At 45.3% G+C, this 20,252-nt stretch overlaps 1 protein-coding gene and 1 long non-coding RNA gene across 2 annotated transcripts; one reads left to right on the top strand and one right to left on the bottom strand.

Annotated features, from left to right (window-relative positions):
• Nucleotides 1–7,603: 7,603 nt before the first annotated feature.
• Nucleotides 7,604–11,819, top strand: LOC149334768 (uncharacterized). Its single transcript, XM_089555386.1, has 3 exons — nucleotides 7,604–7,810; nucleotides 7,943–8,743; nucleotides 9,700–11,819. The coding sequence occupies exons 1-3, from the start codon at nucleotides 7,637–7,639 to the stop codon at nucleotides 10,069–10,071; spliced, it is 1,347 nt and encodes a 448-aa protein (XP_089411512.1). The 5' UTR covers nucleotides 7,604–7,636; the 3' UTR covers nucleotides 10,072–11,819.
• Nucleotides 11,820–13,194: 1,375 nt separating this feature from the next.
• On the bottom strand, nucleotides 13,195–18,798 carry LOC149334767 (uncharacterized). Its single transcript, XR_016284823.1, has 3 exons — nucleotides 18,526–18,798; nucleotides 14,482–14,535; nucleotides 13,195–14,412 (listed from the first exon to the last, which is right to left on the bottom strand). It is a non-coding gene; the product is annotated as an uncharacterized LOC149334767 (long non-coding RNA).
• Nucleotides 18,799–20,252: the final 1,454 nt, after the last annotated feature.

Raw genomic sequence — 20,252 nt, 5'->3', positions numbered from 1 at the left:
GATCATTAGTTTTAGTACTTATAATGTGTCTGTGATTATGCTTATTTATAAGTGCATTTGGCATTTTACTCCTGCTAGTACTTCATTTTGAGGCAACCATTCCACATTAAGTTTTTGTTTTCACCTATTTATAGTATATTCATGGACCCTTACTGTATCGTTTCAATCCATTTACTTGCTACTGTATTTCATGTAGTGGAGCCACACAGTGGAGCCTTCACACTCGATATGTGGTGATATTACAGTTTGTATTCCTAGTCATAAATGTTACCATCTTCTCATGGACATGAGTAGATTCATTATAACCAGGTCTTAATTTGCATCTCATTTATGACACTGTTAACTTATAAGGTGCCCTTGACCAGTAGGATCACGTGTGCTTTTCTGCCAATTTGTAGTCTTACTTGTTTGTTTGTATGTTTCTTTTCTGTCCATGCAATTAATTGCAACTAGAATACTGTGCGCTGCAAGTTTTTCTTTTAGTATTAGAATGCATGTATGGATTTAAAGGAAAATCTCAATGAGATTTACATATACCTGGAACCAAATACTAAAATGCACTTTGTCATACCCGTAAACTAGAGGACCGGGCTACTGCAGCTGTCCGGGGAGCTGTTAGCATCACTTCCAGAAGAATAGTCCAAAAGAAAGTATAGCATTTTTAGAAGACCAAACAGTGCAAGTCCAATGAGGGCTGGAAAGACTGCTAGCACAAGGGCTGTGTTGTATGCTACGTCCCCATTTTATTTCACGCTGCTTGAACTTCCAAAATATTGCTGCACCAGCCGTGCACATAAGCTTCTCTTTTGGAATTCATATAAAATATGCTCCTAAGGATGATGTTTTGCTCCATTATAATGCTGGCCAAGAGTTTAAAAAACAAGCATGTCTTAGCCCCTGCATAACGATACTGCTTAAAAGATCACCCCTAGTGATAACAGACCGCAACATCCAGGATGGTCGGTTGTAGTACAAACTGACATGTGGACTCACTAGGTTTCGTATGTAACTGTGTATGATTCATTCATTTCTGGAAAAGAGAATTTCATAGGCACCTAAGTCTGTTTGTACAAGCGGCATATTGTTAGCATTCATACGTTAGCTGTCCACTACCTGAAGCAATATAGAGACTAGAGCACTGCACGGGCTCGGGCTTACCCAAAAGCCGCAGGCCAGGCTGGGCCGAGTAGAGCAGCATCGTGCCGGGCCTGTGAACCTACGGGCTTGGGCTTGGCTCAGGCCTTCGATTAACGAATGGCACCTCAGGGAAAGGTGCCAATTTTGACAATTTCCAGTGTGTGAACTTCTTAAGGTAGATTCATGCTATGTGAAATGTTGCAATGGAAACAAATTATAAGCAAAGGAGAAAAATTAAGTATGCCATATACTCTATCATTTTACACACTGTCAGTTGCACTTCTAGATCTTTTAACTTCTGAAGCACTGGGTGTGTAATAGGAGCCCTTATTTTGTTAAACGGTATCTTAGCTCTGTGTGAAATGTTATATATGGCAGCAGAGGAAGCAGTGAGGTCATAAGCTAGAGAAGTAGCTTTCCTTAATATTAGCTAGCCTGGATTCAACAGGAATCGGTACCCTGTTATTGCAGTTTTGTCATTAAATTTTGAGTTATACGCATCGTACTGCCATTTTTCATGGAGTGCGGCTTTTTTGGGGTTGTTCCCATTCAGCCCTCACAGGTTTTATATTTATTTGTCAATAGTGACATTATTCTTTTTTATCATGCTAACCTTCAGTTTATGAAGTTAGGAGGAGGCTACGAATGCGAGCAAATCTGTGATAACCTTTTTTATTAATGCTAAAACGTTTTTTTTTTTGTTAACGTTGCCCACAGTGACGCCTCCATTCTCTATTTGTAAAAGTTTTGTAGCCTCTTTTTTAAAAAAAAAAATAAGAATCGTATAACAAAAGGCTTTAGCTTTACCGATGTGCATTTAGTACTCGGGCTGTTTCCGAGCCTGAGCCGAGCACGTCTACCTCGCGGGCCGGGCCGGGTTCGGGCCTATATCGAAAAAATCGGGCCGGACTGGGGCGGGTAACGAAAAGGTTGACGGGCCCGAGACGCGTGAATAATTAAGGCCCGTGCAGTGCTCTAATAGCGACTATACGAATATGAAAGATTATCGGAGTGATGTGTTAAAAGCGAGGTAGGTTTTGCTCAATGTTTTGCTTCTCACTAAATGACTGATGCCGATGAAACATTTACGTACAACTTTATTATCCTATTGCTGGCAGGCGAAGGATATTTGCGAGGTAGGTTTTCTCCTTACTAAGTAACTATTCCAGAGAAAATTTTAATGCGGGAGTCTTTATCGTTACAGTTCATGCACGCGAGAGAACATTAGGGGAGGCACAGATAAGTCCGCACGTAGCGTGGCCTTCATACCGTATTTCAAGCACTCCCTCAAGCGTCTTACCTGTTCCGCGATACACTGCAGCAGACCAAAACCAAAAGCCACTAGAAGAGCGGATGAACTACGGGCATTTAGAATGCCTTCACTTGCAGGTGTCTTTTCGAATATCAAACCTGTGCATCCGTAGTAGCACGTCCAGCGTTCCGGCGGGGACGGTCGTTCTGTTTGCACACTCCTCTTCACCAAAACAGATCACCGCAAATTCATTCTACGGCCTCGTGATTAACGGTCACGTTCAATGCACGCCAAACTTGGACGTCGATATCAATGCACGTCGATATCAAACTTGGCACGCCGCATAAAGCCCGGCGCACCCGGACGCGTATTGCCAAACCATATCCCGTAGACGCACTCGAGCAGACGACGCCCAGGAGTGCGATCACGTGACATCACGCCACTTCCGTCGGCTGAAGCAGCGCTGGCGGCGCCTAGCGTTTGCAAAGCAACTCTAGAGAAGTTTCGGTTTTGGTTTCATGCAGGGACTCGATTCACGCGCACTCATAGAGTTTCTCTTGCGCGCACTGCCTCGGCCCTCGTCGCATTTTTTGTTTTTGTCGTTGCGCGAGGGTACGCCCAGCTTTTTTTTTTCCTCTTTGCGTGCAACGCGGCGCTTTGTACTCGATTCAAACGCACTGCCTGGGTTCTCGTCGCGTTTTTTTTGTTTGTTGTTCTCTTTACGCAGGCGTGGGCGCGACGTCATTGCACAGCTTTTTTCTTTTTGCGTGCAGCTCGAGCGAGCTCAGGCTCAGCACAGAGGAAAACCACATCCGCTGGTGTCCGTGCAACGTATACCAGTGGATGCAGTGATACGTACAGGTGCCGTCAAAAGTAAATGGAAGGCAATATTAACGAAAAATTTAATAATTACGCCCCCCCCCCCCCATTGATACATATGTGCAGACTAATTGTGGTTGCGCGAATTGCACTGTCCACCAACAAACATGAACCATTATGCTTTAGATTTAAAGAAATTAATTTTTTTGACAAAGTCGCCTTCCATTTACTTTTAACGGAGACTGTACATACCTTTTCTTTTCCGCAGGCTTTCTAGGGGGCATGAGGTCGGCGCCGATAGTCAAGCGAGATGTTGTCAACTCTCTTTGATGAATATAAACGCTGTTAAAGTAGTTAGCTTGTTTTTTCCGGGCATCACGCGTCTGATATTTGCTCCTATAGCGCCCGTTGTGCAGCATGTGCTACTATTTAGTTTTTTGCTGCCTTCAGTCAGCGCCTGAACTCTGTAGTGCTTTAGCACAATGAAAATGAACGTGTAACCCTGTTTTTATAACATGCACATGTTGAACCCTTTTTCTGGAAACATGCACCAACTAGCCACCTGTTGGAGACGGAGGGGTCCTGGAGTTGACTGACTCGTTCAGCCCCGCAGGTCCCAGCTCCGAAGAACGATGTCGAACTCCGATATGGAGGAAACTGTACATAAGGTTTATTGTACATATTTACAGACGAGATGGGAGTGTGGTGGTTACAAAACAACACCCCATTAAATGCCCTTCGTATTCCCGAGATCTCTGACTAGGGAATAAAGTTCGGAAAACGTTCTCCAGTCAGGTGGACAGTAGTGGGCGCTGGCGGTACCACCCACGTCAAGGGGCGGTGCTGAACTCTCCCGCAGCTCGGTCGATGGGAAAGGGGAAAGCCAGCAGACCTCGAACACTGTCGTGTCGAATTGGCAGGTGCAGCACCTCCGTGGGAAAGGAAGGCCACGCCGTTTCCCAGCCGGTGGACAGGGGGAAAGACACGTCATCGAAGGCTGTCGTGTCGAATGAGCACTGTGTTGAGATCGGTGCCCCCTGGGAAAGTAAGTGCGCTGCGTTTCCCAGCAGGTGAATGAGGGGCCTTGTACGCCCCCGCCTGATGTCCGAAACGCAGGACCTCAGTCAATGTAGCAGTCGCCTTTCAAGTAAAATCAACAGCGTGACCTTTCACGGCGTCACTCCGTCCGGCGACCCGTGGGCAGACTTGGCCACCTGACGCCGCCGTCGCCGCTGTTCCCCGCCGCACCTTTGTTGCATGACTCACGTCTTACTGGAATTCCTCCCAGGCCTGTGTTCGCCGATCTTAACATACCCAACAAGTATCACTAAGGTAATAAGAGTTGAGAAGCTAGCTGCACAAGACTTCATTTTCGAAGAATGCCTGACATGCAGTGCGAAAAGAAACGACTGAACGCACGAATGAGCTGAAAACTGGAAAGCGTTAAGTTTAGTACGCATATGTCGATCAAATGATATGTCGCCAGTAGGATTATGCAAGCAGTAGAATGTTCTGCAGTCTTGCGCACTGTTTTCCAGAGAAATTCGCAACTACACGCCTACCAGGTGGACTTCACCACATAATGCATGCACCCTTGTAGGGTAGATTCACCGCATGGCAGCAGTGTCGTGAGGAAAGTGGGCACGTCAGAATGACAAGACCATGACTCATTTTATCACCAGGAAATGTTAAGCAAATCAGTGTACTACGTGGTATCTTATTTCATGATTGCCCCGACAAAAGGGGGAAGGGGCACTGCTCGGCTTCTTGCGAACTTCTGGCCTACATGACAGGCTGCGACTTCAACGAACGCTGACTTTCCCTGCGACTTCAATTTTCTGTTACCCTCCTTTCTCTTTCTTTTTATTCCCTCACCCCCTTCCCCCCGTGTGGGGTAGCAAACCGATTATTCTTTGGTTAACCTCCCTGCCTTTCCTCTTCTACCTCCTCCTCCTACGCATTTCGCACTGCCCTCCACCCGCGCACTGTACTTTCGTGGCCGTTTTCTAGGTACAGTCTTTGTCAAAAGTAACCACGGTGGTGCTGGTGGCAACAATGGCTGGTGCTGTGCCAATAGCGGTGCTACTTCACAATGAGCAGAGCACAGAAGGCTACATGGCTGCATTTCAACTTCTAAAAGACACTCATCCTTTCTGCTTCGGATGTCAGGCCGTAAGTAGGAAAAACAATAACACTGCCTTTAATTTGTGCATTGCAGAAGCTAAGAAAATATGCCTTCATGTTTCCTTCCCCATTACTTCATCACCATAAAATGTGGTTGTCTGCCAAGCATTGCAAGAGGTTGTAGGTCAGTGTTAGAGATGGAATTCTAGGCTGCCATATTGTTCACGAAAGCACCCCATAATGAAAAATGTAAGAGCGATATTTCAACACTGTGCTAGACAAAACCCATAATTTCGCCATATGCACTCAGTGAGGGTGCAGTTACGGCTCAAGTTTGAGTGAAGAATAGAGGGGAACAGAATGTTGCAGTTTACTAACATGTCTGCGGCACGAAAGGGAATGATATCAGTTCCTGTAAAATTGCAATGGTCATACAAACATGCGAACAGCCATTTCTCTAAAGGTAAAAAAATTGTTGTACAGACTAGAAAGAAAGCATACGTAACTTTTTGGGCCTACAGTATAAAAGCAAAAATGCTGAAATGTTCACATTACTGGCTACTTGCGTTCTTCAGAGCACACTCAATTCTCTCCATATTAAAATTCCTTATGACGGTTACCTTGCACTTATTGATTAGCTATTCCGTATTGATTCTATTCCGTACCTGTGGTTAGAGGCTTTCATGCTTCAGCGTTTCTGAATCAAATATTCCGTCTCCTCAGAGAGCTTGGCAGTAAGCAGTCTACCATCCTACCTTCTACTTCTACTGAACACTACGTAATGATAGATGTGAGACTATCGTCCAATGCCTGAACATTAAGGTCGTCGCCCTTGGTTACAGCCGAATATCTGTTCTGCAGTGAGACCTTTACTTTCCCTCTTACCGCTAACGCGTTAATGGGCTTCCGTCTCACTGTTTTTTCCCATCCCTTCAAGCATAGGCTCAATCGAGACCTTACCATCCTGTGGCCGCTACAACGCACCTTTCTGAGAACTTCCACATCCTGCACGATACCAGGATGAGCGCACAGTATGAAGTCTATTTCATTTCAGAAGGAATATGATCCATAAATTATTCCTCTCTGCAAACTCTACTCATAACTCCCCCCCTGCTGTTCCTAGAGCCTATACCATAGTCGCCTACTGCCTGGTCTCCTTTCCTACCTTGGCATTGAAGTCAGCTATCAGTACACTGCAGTGTGTTTTTATTTCGTTCTCTGCAGATTCCTCGTTTTCATAGCAGCTTTCAGTGATCTGGTCATCATGGCTAAATGCGGGTGCATACGTTTGTACCACCTTCAGTTAGCACTTGTTATTTACGATAGCTGCCACCCTCTTGTTAATAATATAAATTCCTTTATGTTGCCAGCTATATTCTGACTGATAAGGAACTCCACACCTAGTTCTGCTATCTCCACTAATCCACGATAGCATAGTATGTGCCCTCTTTTAGGACTGTATATGCCTTATCTGTCCTAACCTCACTATGCCCCACGACATCTCATTTAATGCCTGCTAGTTCCTCAAAAAGCTTTGCAAGACTAGCCTCACTGGATAAGGCTAGAGTTAACAGTCACCAGGTTCAGTTTCCAGCGGCGGTCTGTCCAGAGCAAGAGATTCTTGGCACCCTCTGTTGTGTCACAGGCCTGGCTGCTGCCTTGGTCAGTTGCTGAGCTGCCGCTGGAGACAGGGTTAACTAGTGAATTAATACAGGAGGTTTTGACCAAGTACTACACCAGGGCGGCCAAATCCTGCTCTGGTGAGGAAGTGCACTGTCGGTTCTGGTCACCGATATCGGACCTAACCCCAGGCCTGGTTATGCAGTTCCATCGACAAGCAGATTGGGTTATTTCTACTTAACAGCAAGCTAGCCATGGCATCCATGCCATGGCTACTGACCTTTTTCTTTATTTTTTTTTTTGGTTTCAACGAAAAGTCCAACCCCTACTAGTAAGCCAGGGTTCAGAGTATGCATACGCTGTCACTTCTGCATAGTGATATTATTTGAACTGCTTTAAACTGCGGCAGAATTTTCTTGTAGGTGATCCTCATTACAACAGTCCTCTGAAAGCAGCGGATATCCGCCAGGATTCACACTATGTGCAAATGTTTGGCAACAGATGATGTAAAGTCAGATTTCTAGAAGAAAGCTAGCCACAATATTGTTAATCAAAAAACAAAGATCCAAGGATGAATCCTTGCAGGTCACATGAAGAACAAACACTAAAAGCTATCAATTGTTCTTGGCTTGATAGGCGTGCTGAAATCGGCTATTGTTCAAGCTGCAGGCACCACACGTATTTATGACAGACAACTCCAGTGCAGAGAAGGCTCCACTGCAGGAAACATGGCCTACAGCCAGGCAGCTTCTGTGCCATTTTCATGTGGCCCAGGCAGAGTGGCGCTGGCTGACAGCTGCCCACAACCATGTTGGCAAGGACCAGAGACGGCAACTAATGTCAACATTCCAGGAGCAAGTTTTGTCCAAATGTAGTTCTTTTTTAAAGAGGGGGACTGTGCGAAATTACAGGCACAGCGTAAATGTGCATATGTGTATGTGAAAGGCACTGGCACATTTCTCACTAAAGGATTCCAAACTCCAACTACAGGTCATGTATGCTGACACAGAAGAGAAGCTGGAAGCTGCGAAAGCCAGGCTTGGGTCTGAATCCCACCAGGGCTACGTAGAACGGGTGAAGGCATTCCTCAAAAGGGAAGAGGAGTGGGTGGTCCTTTTTCGTGCAAACATCACCACACGGGGGCACAACAAAAATAATTTCTCTGAGGCCACCATCCATATCCTAAAAGACATCGTGCTCAGCAGAGCAGAGGCCTTCAACGCCGTTGCACTAGTGGATGCAGTGGCCGTGGTGTGGGAGAGATACTTCGAGAGCCGCATCCTCCGCCATGCTAACAGCCGTGTTGCCAGTCATCACCTGGCTTACAAATGGCTCCTTTCCCGGATGCCATCAGGAGCTGCTGACACCATACGACTAACAGGACACAACCTCTATGCAGTGCCCAGTGCCACACGCCAAGACACAATATATGAAGTGTCAGCAGATTTTGGAATGTGCAGCTGCGCAGCAGGAAAACAAGGTGCTTTTTGCAAGCACCAGGCGCTTGTCCATGAAACTTTTGGGGGATTGTTTCCCAATGCTCCGCCCCTGAACACAGGAGACCGGCATCAATTGGGCAAGCTGGCCTTAGGCAACAAGTGCACCCCTCTGGATTTATTTATGCCCTTCCTGGAAGGAGAGCAGCCTCAAGAAGAGCCCGACCAGGCAAGCTGCAGTTACGAAAACCCACAGGCTTGTGAAGCAAGCCACATGCAAGATGACTGCCAGCCCTCCACATCAAGACAGCTGTCACCTACTGCGCAAGACTGCGATCAACCCCAGCTTGCCCAGGTGCATATTCCCTGTAAATTTCCTTCTCATCCTAAATCCTTCTTTCCTCAGCAATGCCAGTGCAGGTAAAGACAACGAACATTTTTTCTGGTTGATCTTTGCAAACTTGTAGAAAAGACACTTTCTAGAGTTCATGCTGAAAGTAACACTAGTGTAGAAATACAAATTCTAGAATTCTGTGCGATACATATTACCTTGCCGATGTTAGTTGCACATTCAAGTCTGCAGCTTTCCATTCAGATGAAAGGCTATACCAGGCAAGAATGAATAAATGAGCCACAGTTTTGTCTGTAAATGCTGGGAACATTTGCAACGGACCTATATATCAAGAGTGTTAAACTCAGATTGTTCCACTGACCAGGTCTTTACCGCATATGCATGAAGAGGTATGCCTTGCTACAGTGAAGTTTCATGTCCAGCAAATGAATATTCTGATTCAGCTCAGAGCTTACTGCAAAGATAGCAATAGGGTGCCACGGTCATAATTGGCTACTTGTAACAATTTCAGACAAGTTTAGTTTAGTTTATGAGGATTTAATGTCCCGAATCAACTCAGGCTATGAGGGACGTCATAGTGAAGGGCTCCGGAAATTTCGACCACCTGGGGTTCTTTAATGTGCACTGACATCGCACAGCACACGGGCTTCTTAGAATTTCGCCTCCATCGAAATTTGACTGCCACAGCTGGAATTGAACCAACGTCTTTCGGGTCAGCAGCCAAACACCATAACCATTGAGCCACCGCGGCGGCTAATTTCAAAGAAGTGTGCATGCAAATAATGAGAATGCTAATATATAAAAAGAAAGAAAACCAACATGGCAATCCTCAGCTGCTGTAGCCCAGCCTGCAACTAGAACTTCCATCACAGGGTAGATGATAGCTACAGAGCTTTGAACATTCGAAACGCTCAAAGTGGACAGAATCTAGTCATTCAGTTCCACAACCTTTCATGCAGGAAAGAGAAGATGTGTACCGGAGCTTGGAGTCCCAGCTGCGCCGCCTGCATGCCATGAATGAGCACAACCCTGCATATCTAGAAATCCTGCGGTGTCTTGGGCATGAGCTGGACCGCGTGGCCAATGGAAATGACGCAGCTGGGCTTATGCTTGCCTTCAAGGCAACTGCAGCAGCACGGAGGCACCGGGGACGTCAAATCCGGGTGCAGCCTACAAGTATTGCGAGACGCCGGCCGGGGTTGACAAGGGGCTCCAAAAGGGTGCCAGCTGGATGCCCACCAGGTCAACCCTGTTCCAAGAGGCCAAAAAAAAGGCCCCACTCCCTTCGGAGTAATGTGCTAGAAAATGTCCGAAGTGCAAAATTGCACTGAGGACATTTCTCGAGAAGATCAAATGCAACATGTCTATTCTTGATAACACACTTGATTTTGAGGGGCGTGTCATGTACCGCACGCAACACTGTGCACTTGCTTGTGATGTCAGGTTTGTGCTGCGATCTGGACACGCATGCATTTTAAGAAGGAATTTTGCACCACACGATTGATGCTCATGAATAATTCAGTAAAAGTACGGTGCATAGTGCCCCTGACAGTGGCCTTATCCTGAAGTCTTCCTATTCCAAAATCTGATGTGAGTTCTCATGTGTGCTGTTCTCATAATTCTTGATTTTTTGGTTTGGTATGGTTTATTAGGGTTTAAAGTCCCAAAGCGACTTGGGCTATGAGGGACGCCGTAGTGAAATTCCGACCACCTGGGGGTTCTTTAACGTGCACTGACATCGCATCTCGGGCCTGTAGAATTTCATCTCCATCCAAAATTCGGCCACCGCGGCCAGGATCGCACCCGCGTCTTTTAGGTCAGCAGCCGAGCGCCATAACCACTGAGCCACCGCGGTGGGGCCTTGATTTTTTGATCGTCTTTTAACAGTCCGGCAGACTGCTGCAAACTGCACTGTTTGGTCATAGCTATGCTCTTTTCTGCTTGAAAAGAGTAGCATAGCTCTCTAACACTCCAAAGGTGACCACAGCTCTGAGTCTGCAATTCTGCTGGGTGTTCTTGTGCAAGTTTGTCTTTCCTTGGCATTTTTCCTGACTCTATGGTGCACTCCAATGCATCACAGGCTTTTGTACACTGCAACATATCTTTGGTTTTTTGCACTGCTTTGCCAGTTTCTTTTTAAAGACACACGCTGTTTTCAAGATCCTTAAGACAGCCTTCAGCGACCACCTCTCTGATTTAACCACTTCCCCGCTGGCCATGACACAATCAAGCAGCAGGTCTTCCGTTACAGTGCTGAAGTTGCACTGGTTAACTTGCAACCTTGCAGCTGCCTTACTACTGTAAAGTTTTACTGCCCATCGCATGGCCAAGTTTTGTTGAACACTGTAAGGTGAACTTTGCTTTGAGGCTTTCTTCTACATTTTGTGCATTGCCTCAGCTTTAAGCCTGCTCGGAAACACAAACACGGCTATTTGCCCTTCAAGTGGGATCTATGACAGCTGCACGGCTCTATATCATATGTACAATCGAAGCCACTGTTACCACATTTTCCTGTAGTTGACAGATTGAGAGGATTTGGCTGTGTAACTACGATTGCTTTTGCGTAAAATGTTTACTTGGTGTTTCTTGTGCACTTGCTAAATGGCAGAGGTGCTGCCTCACTAAGTGTAGGAGCAGTGTGCATAAACAACTCTCCAAAACTGCTAATTCCTCCATATGGTTTCATCGAGGGGTCTCACTAAGAGTAGTTTTGTATCTTATGAGCAATGATGTTAGTCAACTGTGTGTGGCATTTGCTGATGACTTTAAAAAGCTGTTTTGAAATGTTCGATCACTATCTGTCCGGATTATTCTGGAATTTCTACAATGCGTTCTGGGCGTTCTGGCGAATTTCTGGGCGTTCTACAATGTTTCACCTAATTCAGATGCTTTTGAAGTAGCTGTGAAATAATTTGTGATTGGAGTTAGTCAAGGTCATTCCAAGAAACATAAAAAGTTATCATGAAAGCATCTCACTGTGGGAAGCCAGCACTTATTTATTTTGTTCACTGTTCACTGTTGTCTTCAATTCCACCATTCCATGTGAGCATATTAAAAAGTGTCCCGGACTTAATTTAAACACTCTTGTCTCATCTTATGATGACACCTGCGCAACACATGAATCACATACCTATGAAATCATCAAATACAAAAAAAAAAAAAACGTGCCACCGTCTCCGCTTAAAAGGAGTGCCTAACGTAGGGCCGACATGACGACCGCAAATTCACCACAGTGCTCTCAAACGGCCGGCGTGGCTACTTGTTACAGATTGCACAAAACATCCCACTGATCTCGGAATCAAGTTTCACAATCCCGAGCCTCTCGCTTAGTGAACACACAAACCGATAGTTCAGAGCGGTTGCTGTTGTGAACAGCGCGTCACAATAAAGGGTGCGGTCGCAAAACGAAAGCATGTTTTCACACTATAAGGTCCGTTACAGCTACTTCGTTAAACTGCATGTAATAAATGCGCTTCCACTTGGCCAGCCTTCACAAAACAAGTTTGTAAACAAGTTCCATGTACACCATTTGACAACGCTAGTCCCCAAGGCTGGAGGGTGTTTCGCGACCGCAAGTGCTCTGTGAAATGTTTATGCAGTAAACTTTCGCAGCCGTGACTTCACATAACTGCTTGCTGTAACTCAGCCAACATTACGCCCCGGCTTTCGCAACAGTGCCACTGTGGTCCCTAAAAATACTTGCAACCCTAGTATCACCTCGAACGGCAAGCAACCGAGCAAATGTTCCAATATTACACACTACTAGCTAATTGACAAACTGCAAGAAAAGGCGTACCCAGCATCCAACAGCACTGCTTGCATAGATCCTTGGCATCACATATTTAGAACGGCATTTGTTTGCAAACCAATGTCTTCTGGCAGGCTGGCTGGTGCACTTTGTTCATTTTTAAACTGTGCAAAACAACGAGGACCGAATAAGGTAAGGAGGACATACGCCCACAGCGCAGAAAAAACTCTGCAGGCCACTTGTCACCACCAAGCTCAAAAAACGCCATCTTTGCAAACAAATAAACATAGTGACGTCACTTCCGGCGACTGTAGCGCTACCTAGCGTTCGTGAACTGTCGTGGAAGTTTTGGTTTCGCTTCACGCGGGACTAGGAGGTATGTCGTGTCTGGTCGTGTGTTTGTGTGTATGCGCGCGTGCGTGCGTGATCACGTGATAAAACGAAGGACGAAGACAAGTCGCAGCTTTCTTTTACAACCTCTGTGTCGCGATCGTCGACGTTCAACTTTTTTTTTTCTCAAGCAGCTCTGCGCATTGTTAGCTACCTCATCGGCAAAGTGCGTGTCTTGGCAGCACGAGCTCCGGCGGTGGAAAGATACCAAAATTTCCACCTTTTGCTGGTCGCATAAGCAACAATATAAATCCGATGTGGACTACGACACGCTGTTCTGAGCGAGCTCAAAATCAAGGGAAACTACACCTGCGGGTGCCTGTGCTGTGCAGACCTGCCTGCAAATGTCGTACTTAGATTTGTTTTCCAGGGCTTTCCATGGGGCATGAGGTCGGTGAAGATAGTTAATGAAGTGATGTTGTCAACTCTCTCTGATGATTTGAAACACTGTACAACGTATTTTAAATTACTTTCTTTTTCTAGGCATCACACAGCTGAAATGTTCGCTTCTCGCGCCCGTTGTGCAGCACGTACTGCTACTGATTTGCCTGAACTCTGTGGTGCTTTCATGCACTGGAAAAGAACGTGTAACTCTGTACTTATGATTAGTATATGTTGAGTGTGGAAAGTGAGTTGAGAAAGCAAGCTGCACAGGACCCATCCATATTCAAAGACCAGGAAGCCTGTCAGGCATGAGAAACGAAATGACTGAGCACACGAATAGCAGATAATGAGAGCATTAAATTTCGTTCAGTATGCATATGTCGCTCAAATGATATGTCGCCAGCAGAACCATGTAGGTAGTGGAATATTTTGCAGCCTTGCGCAGCCTTCTGCAGGAAAATTTGCGACTATGTATACACGCCTGCCAAATGGACATCACCACATAACAGCAATGTCAGGATGGTCATTTGGGCCCTTCCTGAACCCATCTCGCTCTTCCAAAGGGCTCCTCAACTTTCAGGGGCCCTCCTAGGGTGCAAGAAATATTTTATTGTTATTCCTTTTTATGGATAAAGTTTACTCCTTCCTTCCTCTTTTAGGGTGATTTACCACATGATAGCAGTGCCGTGAGGAAAATGGGCGCGCTGGATAGACAAGACGATGACTATTTCACATTATAACCAGGAAACGTCACCAAGAATCAGTAAATTAATGCACTAGCTGCCATCTTATTTACTGGTTTTGACATATTAAGTATAGCTGTGCATGGACTTTTCTTGAACAAATTTGCTAACCTGCTTGAGTTCCTCTTGAGGTTGTGGAGTGCAGCATGTATCTTTGCGTATTAGTGTCACCCATACATCATGTTCACGACATTCAGGGATGGAAGAAATGTTGCACTAGTATAACCCTTGTATATGAACTTCATAAGTTATAAAAGAGCACTTGGCTGATTGAAAATGCTTGCAATCATATGCACGCATAACCACACTGCCACAATTCTTCAGAAAATTGTTACGTATCACGCATGGAGGTGCACTTCCCAAACCTTATTCACTCCCGAATTCCAATATGTGCTCAGGGCAATAAACTGAAAAGAATGAGGTATACAAATTACTGGGGAGTACCTCGGCAACCTCTAGTTTGCTAATGACATTACCTTGTTGAGTAACTTTGGAGACTTGCGGCAAATATTTGAGGAGCTCATGAGGCACTGCAGACAGATAGGTTTGAAAATTACAACATGTATAAAGTAACTGTACTAAAGGTAAGGTAGTGGCTGATAAATAATTTCCTCAAAAGTGGGAAAACACTCGAAGCAGCCCTTGTGTGCAATTACATGGCCAAGTATTCATTGGGGACACGAATAATGAAGGATTAGATAATAAATAAGAATAAGCTAAAGCATATCTGGTAGATATTCCGACATGATGAACAGTAGCTTGTTAATATCAGAAAATACCATTCTGTCAGAGCTCACTTAAGAAGTGCAGACTTCAAAATAAACAAAGTATCTGGAATTGAAACTGTGAATACTGGAACAAGTGGTGGGAAAAAGATCAATAAATGTAATTTTAACAGGTAGGGAAAAAGAAACCTAGATCAGTGGTCATATATTAAACTTAAGGAAAAGAAGTGGAGTAGGGCACATCATGCAATGTGTACAACAGATAACCAGCTTCCAGTTTGAGCCACAGAATGTATATCAAGAAAGGGAGAATATAGTAACAGCCAGCAGAGGTTAGCTACAGCCATGATATAAGGAAATTCACACAAGACAGGGGTAACTGGAGAACACTGGGAGAGTGGGTTTAATCCAGCTGGAGATGATCACACATCCATTACAGACCAAGCACAGTCATGAGCAACCCAGTGCCCCTTATCATTTCAGATAACGTTACTAAGAGCAATGTAGTAAAACCTCGTTGATGCGTTTTTTTTTCTAATTACGGGGAAAACTCTATTATCCGGGAAAACGCATGATCCAAACCGCCTAATTCTGAGATATATACCTGTTGAATAAGGTAAAAAACATGTACTGACAATTTCACTTTATAAAAATGTCGATTGCCATTTCTTGGCACAAGAGCTGAACAGACCCTATTCCAGTGCTCGCTGAGTTCAGTCCGCGTTCGTGCTGTCTTTAACACAGAAGGAAATTCTCAACACATCAGCTCCGTCGTCGGCAATGACGAAAGTAACCAAAATCTGTTCCGTGTCATTGTTGTATGCTTCTCCCGTTTGCACCTAAGTACCGTGGGGAAGCCACCCGATTGTCGAAGTGTTTTTGCTTTTTAAGCTGCGTTTCCCAGACCCGGAAAAAACTTCTCCTTGCCCTTATGCACCGCGATGAAACTTCAGCGCTTCTGCTCTTCACATCACGCACTCGCAGGAAAGGCCATCGCGAATGCTAATGCGTCGTTTTTATTTTTTTGTTTTGTTTTTGATGGTGGTGCTTCGCCTCATAGCAAGTAGGCACTGCAAAGACGTCACCACTCCGCAAAAAAAAAAATGTTTGCACATGTGCGGTTGGTCAATATACGAATTATACGACCACAAATTGTCGAAATTCTAAACGTAGTAGCCAGGAAATCGAGTTTTCCTGGAATGTATACATTTGTAAATAATAATAATAATAATGTGTTTAAGAAAAATAGTGTAACTCAATGGGACATTTTAATGTCTGCGATTTTCTTCCTTTCTTTTATTGATGTCCATTTTTACAAAATGGAGGAGGCCAAGGTAAAAGCTGCGACAGTGCAGCTTGAGAGGCCCTCGACCCCCTTTACACGTGGCAGCGCGGAGAAGCACAACACGCAAAACATAACATACACAGGTAACCTGTGTACGAACCCAGAAACCGTATAAACCATGAATGTATCAACGAGGTTTTGCGGTTAATGTCAACAGCACTGACCTAGGCTTGCTTATACACTGAGGGCATTTTCTCGCGTGCATCAATTTTATGGATAGGAAGGCCAAGGTAGTACGCAATACTCCTTTGAGACTTCAGCTGTGTATTTAAAAGAAAGCAATTTGTGAAGACATAGTGCTGTAACTGCAATGAAAATTCAGAAATATTTACGGTTCTGGCCATATTCAAAGGACTCAGTGCAGCAAATGGATAGAAGATTGAAAAAGGTGCAATTAATCTGGTGCTTAGCATGATGCTGTAAATCTAAACTGTGTCTCTAAAAGAAAGGGCTGTTGCTGACAATGTACAACTGAGCTGATGGAAGAAAATGCACGTTTTGATATGAAGAGCTGTGCTACAGACATCTTTTTATCATATATTATTGCATATAGGCTTTCAAAAGCTGATAACGTAAACAAAATCAGTTAATTACACTAACAACTGGCAAGGTTATGAGCACACAAATAATGAAACTAACACCAGGGGAGAAGAAAGCAGAAGTTGGAACATTACATTAACATTCAGTACCCCACAGATTTGCGTACCTCATTCTTTTCATTCTATTGCTCTTAACACGTACTGAAATGCTGCAGTGATTAAGATTTAAGAGGTACGTGTCTCCCTACGTGATTAGTATTTTAGTTTTCTAAAGCAAGAATGGGTAGACTGAGATCAAGTACAAAAAGGTGGCCTCTCCTACACCAATGCTGTATTGTGTGCAGGAGATAAGAGAGAGAGAGAAATACTTAAACAGGTTAAATCAAGGCCTTATACGTGCTCTAAGAGCCAACTGGGCAACTTGGCCGCCAAGGCCAGCCATGCCGACCAGCAGGAAGGAGGGGCTTGGGGCGGTGCAGAGAACGGATGGACATCTCCTTTTCACTTGCGCTTAGAAGCTTGACACAAGAGAGGTGATACAAGGAACATAAGACTTCAACAACTGAGCATTTATTCCACACATAGTGAAATTTAAGGAACCAATGAAGAAACGATCTTTTGAAACTGCTGCAAAACAGTTTGGACCTGAGTTTGGTCATGGCCATTCTAAGAAGCACAAGTAGGAAGTTATCAGCTTATTATGAAAGCACCTCATTGTTGGAAGCCAGCACATTTTTTGCTCAATCTGAAATGCACCATCCCATGTAAGCATACTAAAAAAATATGCCTGCACAATAAAGTATGCATCTTTGTTCCTTCTTAAGGTATGACGCCACACTTGAAGGAAAAATGTTTTTGATGGGAAAATATTTATTTTGGTATTTTCCAATATTACGCATCCCAGGTTACTGTCATTAGCACGTAATCAGCTTAAAAAAACTTTTTAAATATGACTTACTCTGAAACGTGCTAAATTTTCCTCTCATGTCAACAGAGATAACTCGTAAAGTAAGTAATGTACAGTCTGCATCACCCTCATGTCGAGCACTAAACCAGTGGCCAGCAGGCAATAAAAATTCATACTCGACAGCAACCCATGATACCTGGCCAAAGCTGTAGTGCCCACATTGCTTGTGGGTCTGCGAGGCTCAACTGACATGGAATCATTTCCTCTATAATCTAGCAGGTACGACGAGGTGTCACTTTATTTGCAGAGAAGTGTGCCGGCTGAGCGCTCTACACAAGGGTGAGGCAGGCTGTACATAATGATTTGGCACTAATGAAGGTCTACCTGTTAGATGAGAAGTGAACTACAATAGTCTGTGATGGATATGCAGGCAATCATTAGAACAACTGAAAGCATACATGAAAAACTGCCTTTCTGCAAGCATGGATAATTTATCATGGCGCCTGACCAGCACACCGATCACATGCCTATGGAATTACGAAATACACAAAAGATAAACTAGCATCCTCTCTGCTTAAAGGTTGTGCCTAGCGTCGGGCCGGCATCCCCGACTGCCCACTCGGCACAGTGTTCCTATTACCCCTCACTTTGAGAAATGAAATAGCGGTTTGGCAATCCAAATTTATGCTATCGCACCAGTCCGAAAAAACGGCTACAGTAAGTGCACTTTCATTGGGCCACACTCGTCAAAACAAGTTTGACGCAAGTTCTGAGAAGTCTAGCCTTGGGGACAAAACGCGCATACCGTTGTTGCTCGAAAGAGCACCGCGAGCGCAAGTGCGCTGGTGAAAAGTGAGTTAGTTTAGTGAGCAAAACTTCTGCAGACGCGACTTCACACAACCGACTGGCAAAACCACTTCTGCGTTAAGGCCAGCTTCCGCAAGAGCTATATATCGCGAACCAACGCTGTCACGAACGGCGAGCATCGATAGAAAATTACACACGGGCAGAGGGGCAGGCTGCGAGTCCGACGATACAGGGCCCGAGGGGCAGGCTGCGAGACCGACGATGCGTTTTCCAGCGTAGAACAGCGGCACGGCGCGGCTTGCATAGCTCCTTGGAATCTACGCACTTTAAGCATTCGGAGCCAAGTATCCACGATCCAACGAGGCGGCTTGCATAAAACTGCGTAAAACCGCTCGCGTGAAACTGCAACCCGCACGTAGGGTCCCTACCGCACGCATACGCAAGGCGCCATTTTTTTTATGACGGCGGAAGTTGCGTGAGGTCACGTGATAGCACTCCTGGGCGTCGTCTGCTCGAATGCGTGTACAGGCTATGTTTTGGCAATACGCCACCCGGACATGGTGCGCGAGCGGCTCTACCAAAACAATCCATCTATGCGTGCTCATTTTTGCCTTTAGACGATCCAGTGAAGCATGCAAATGTTTCTCCTAAGTCACCGATGTATTTATACAGCGGAACGCAAGGCTAATGCGGAGACATAAGAGAAGAACTCGGCAAGAAGGGGAATCTAGCGCAACGAGCGCAACCCATTGAAAAGGGGCGTTAGTTCCTTCGGAGCGGGCTAGGGGTCGCCACCGCAATCACATGAAATCACAAAGAAAACAAAAGTCGTTCGCCCGGCGCGCGGGAGAGGAGGAGAGGAGAAGGAGGGCGTCTTGTCGCTACTTTAGTTTTTTCAGGGGCTTTATACCGGCCGGTTTAGGGCGCCCTATGCCGGTGTTCGTCAGCGGAAAAGTTAATAAAGCGGAAATACCCGTGTGAGACAGGCGACTACTTTCAGTTACTGCTTCGTACTGCGTCGTCTCCGCGCCGTCTCCAACTGCTCGGCCCTGGTCACAATTAGTAGCAGCCGAGAAAAATACTTATCTCAGCTCTTGCAAGCGCGGGAAGTGACCTTCGCTTTCAATTATTGCGGTGGCCCATCTTGCGGTGGCCCCCCTTTGGCAACGCCCATCCCTGGGACTCTGAAGTTGAAGGCTGCATTCGATGAAACTAGTATACTTGCTTGTTTAGCTCAGCGCTCGAAATTAGCCTTCACCGGGTGAGGTGAAGGACACGCGAGAAACGTGGGCCCCTCGTCGCGCAAAACCACACGACGGCCACCGATGCCCGGGAAGGGCATTTGTGCGGTATCGAAAATCTCCTCCCTGTTCCTCAACTCTTGTAAGCACGGGAAGTGACCGTCGCTTTCAATTACTGCGGTGGGCGAAGGACAACTAAGCACACGCGAGAAACGCGGGCCCCTAGCCGCGCGAATTCCACACGAGCAGTGGTGTAGCCAGAAATTTTGTTCGAGGGGGGCACCTGTTTTATTTATTTATTGGAAACGAAAATAATGGAAACGAAAATAAATGTGGAAACGAAATGTGGAAACGAAAATAAGAGTGCCCAGTTATTCTTCACCGTCGCACGGCGTATGGCACTCCTTTTAATTCTAGGCACAGTTCACCCCATTATTAACAGACCTTTTTACGTCACTTTACTTTTTAATCCTTTGCATTCTCCTCAAACGAAGGTATCGCGAAAATAAAAAGTGCTTTTTTTTTTAAAGGGGTGGAGACACCAAATTTGTGGTTCACGCGTTCTTAGTTTCAAACGTTTCTTATGGCTCCAGGAAGCATGATACACACTCAAAGATTCATATATTCACAGTAAATAATTTATTATAGCATTTTTAGGTGAACGATTTTCGGTTTCGGTTTCG

Source organism: Amblyomma mixtum, chromosome 8 (assembly GCF_055824585.1).
Source record: "Amblyomma mixtum isolate Tamu chromosome 8, ASM5582458v1, whole genome shotgun sequence".
Taxonomy (NCBI): domain Eukaryota; kingdom Metazoa; phylum Arthropoda; class Arachnida; order Ixodida; family Ixodidae; genus Amblyomma; species Amblyomma mixtum.
Note: the sequence above shows the minus strand (reverse complement) of the source record. Positions and strands in the feature narration are given on the sequence as shown.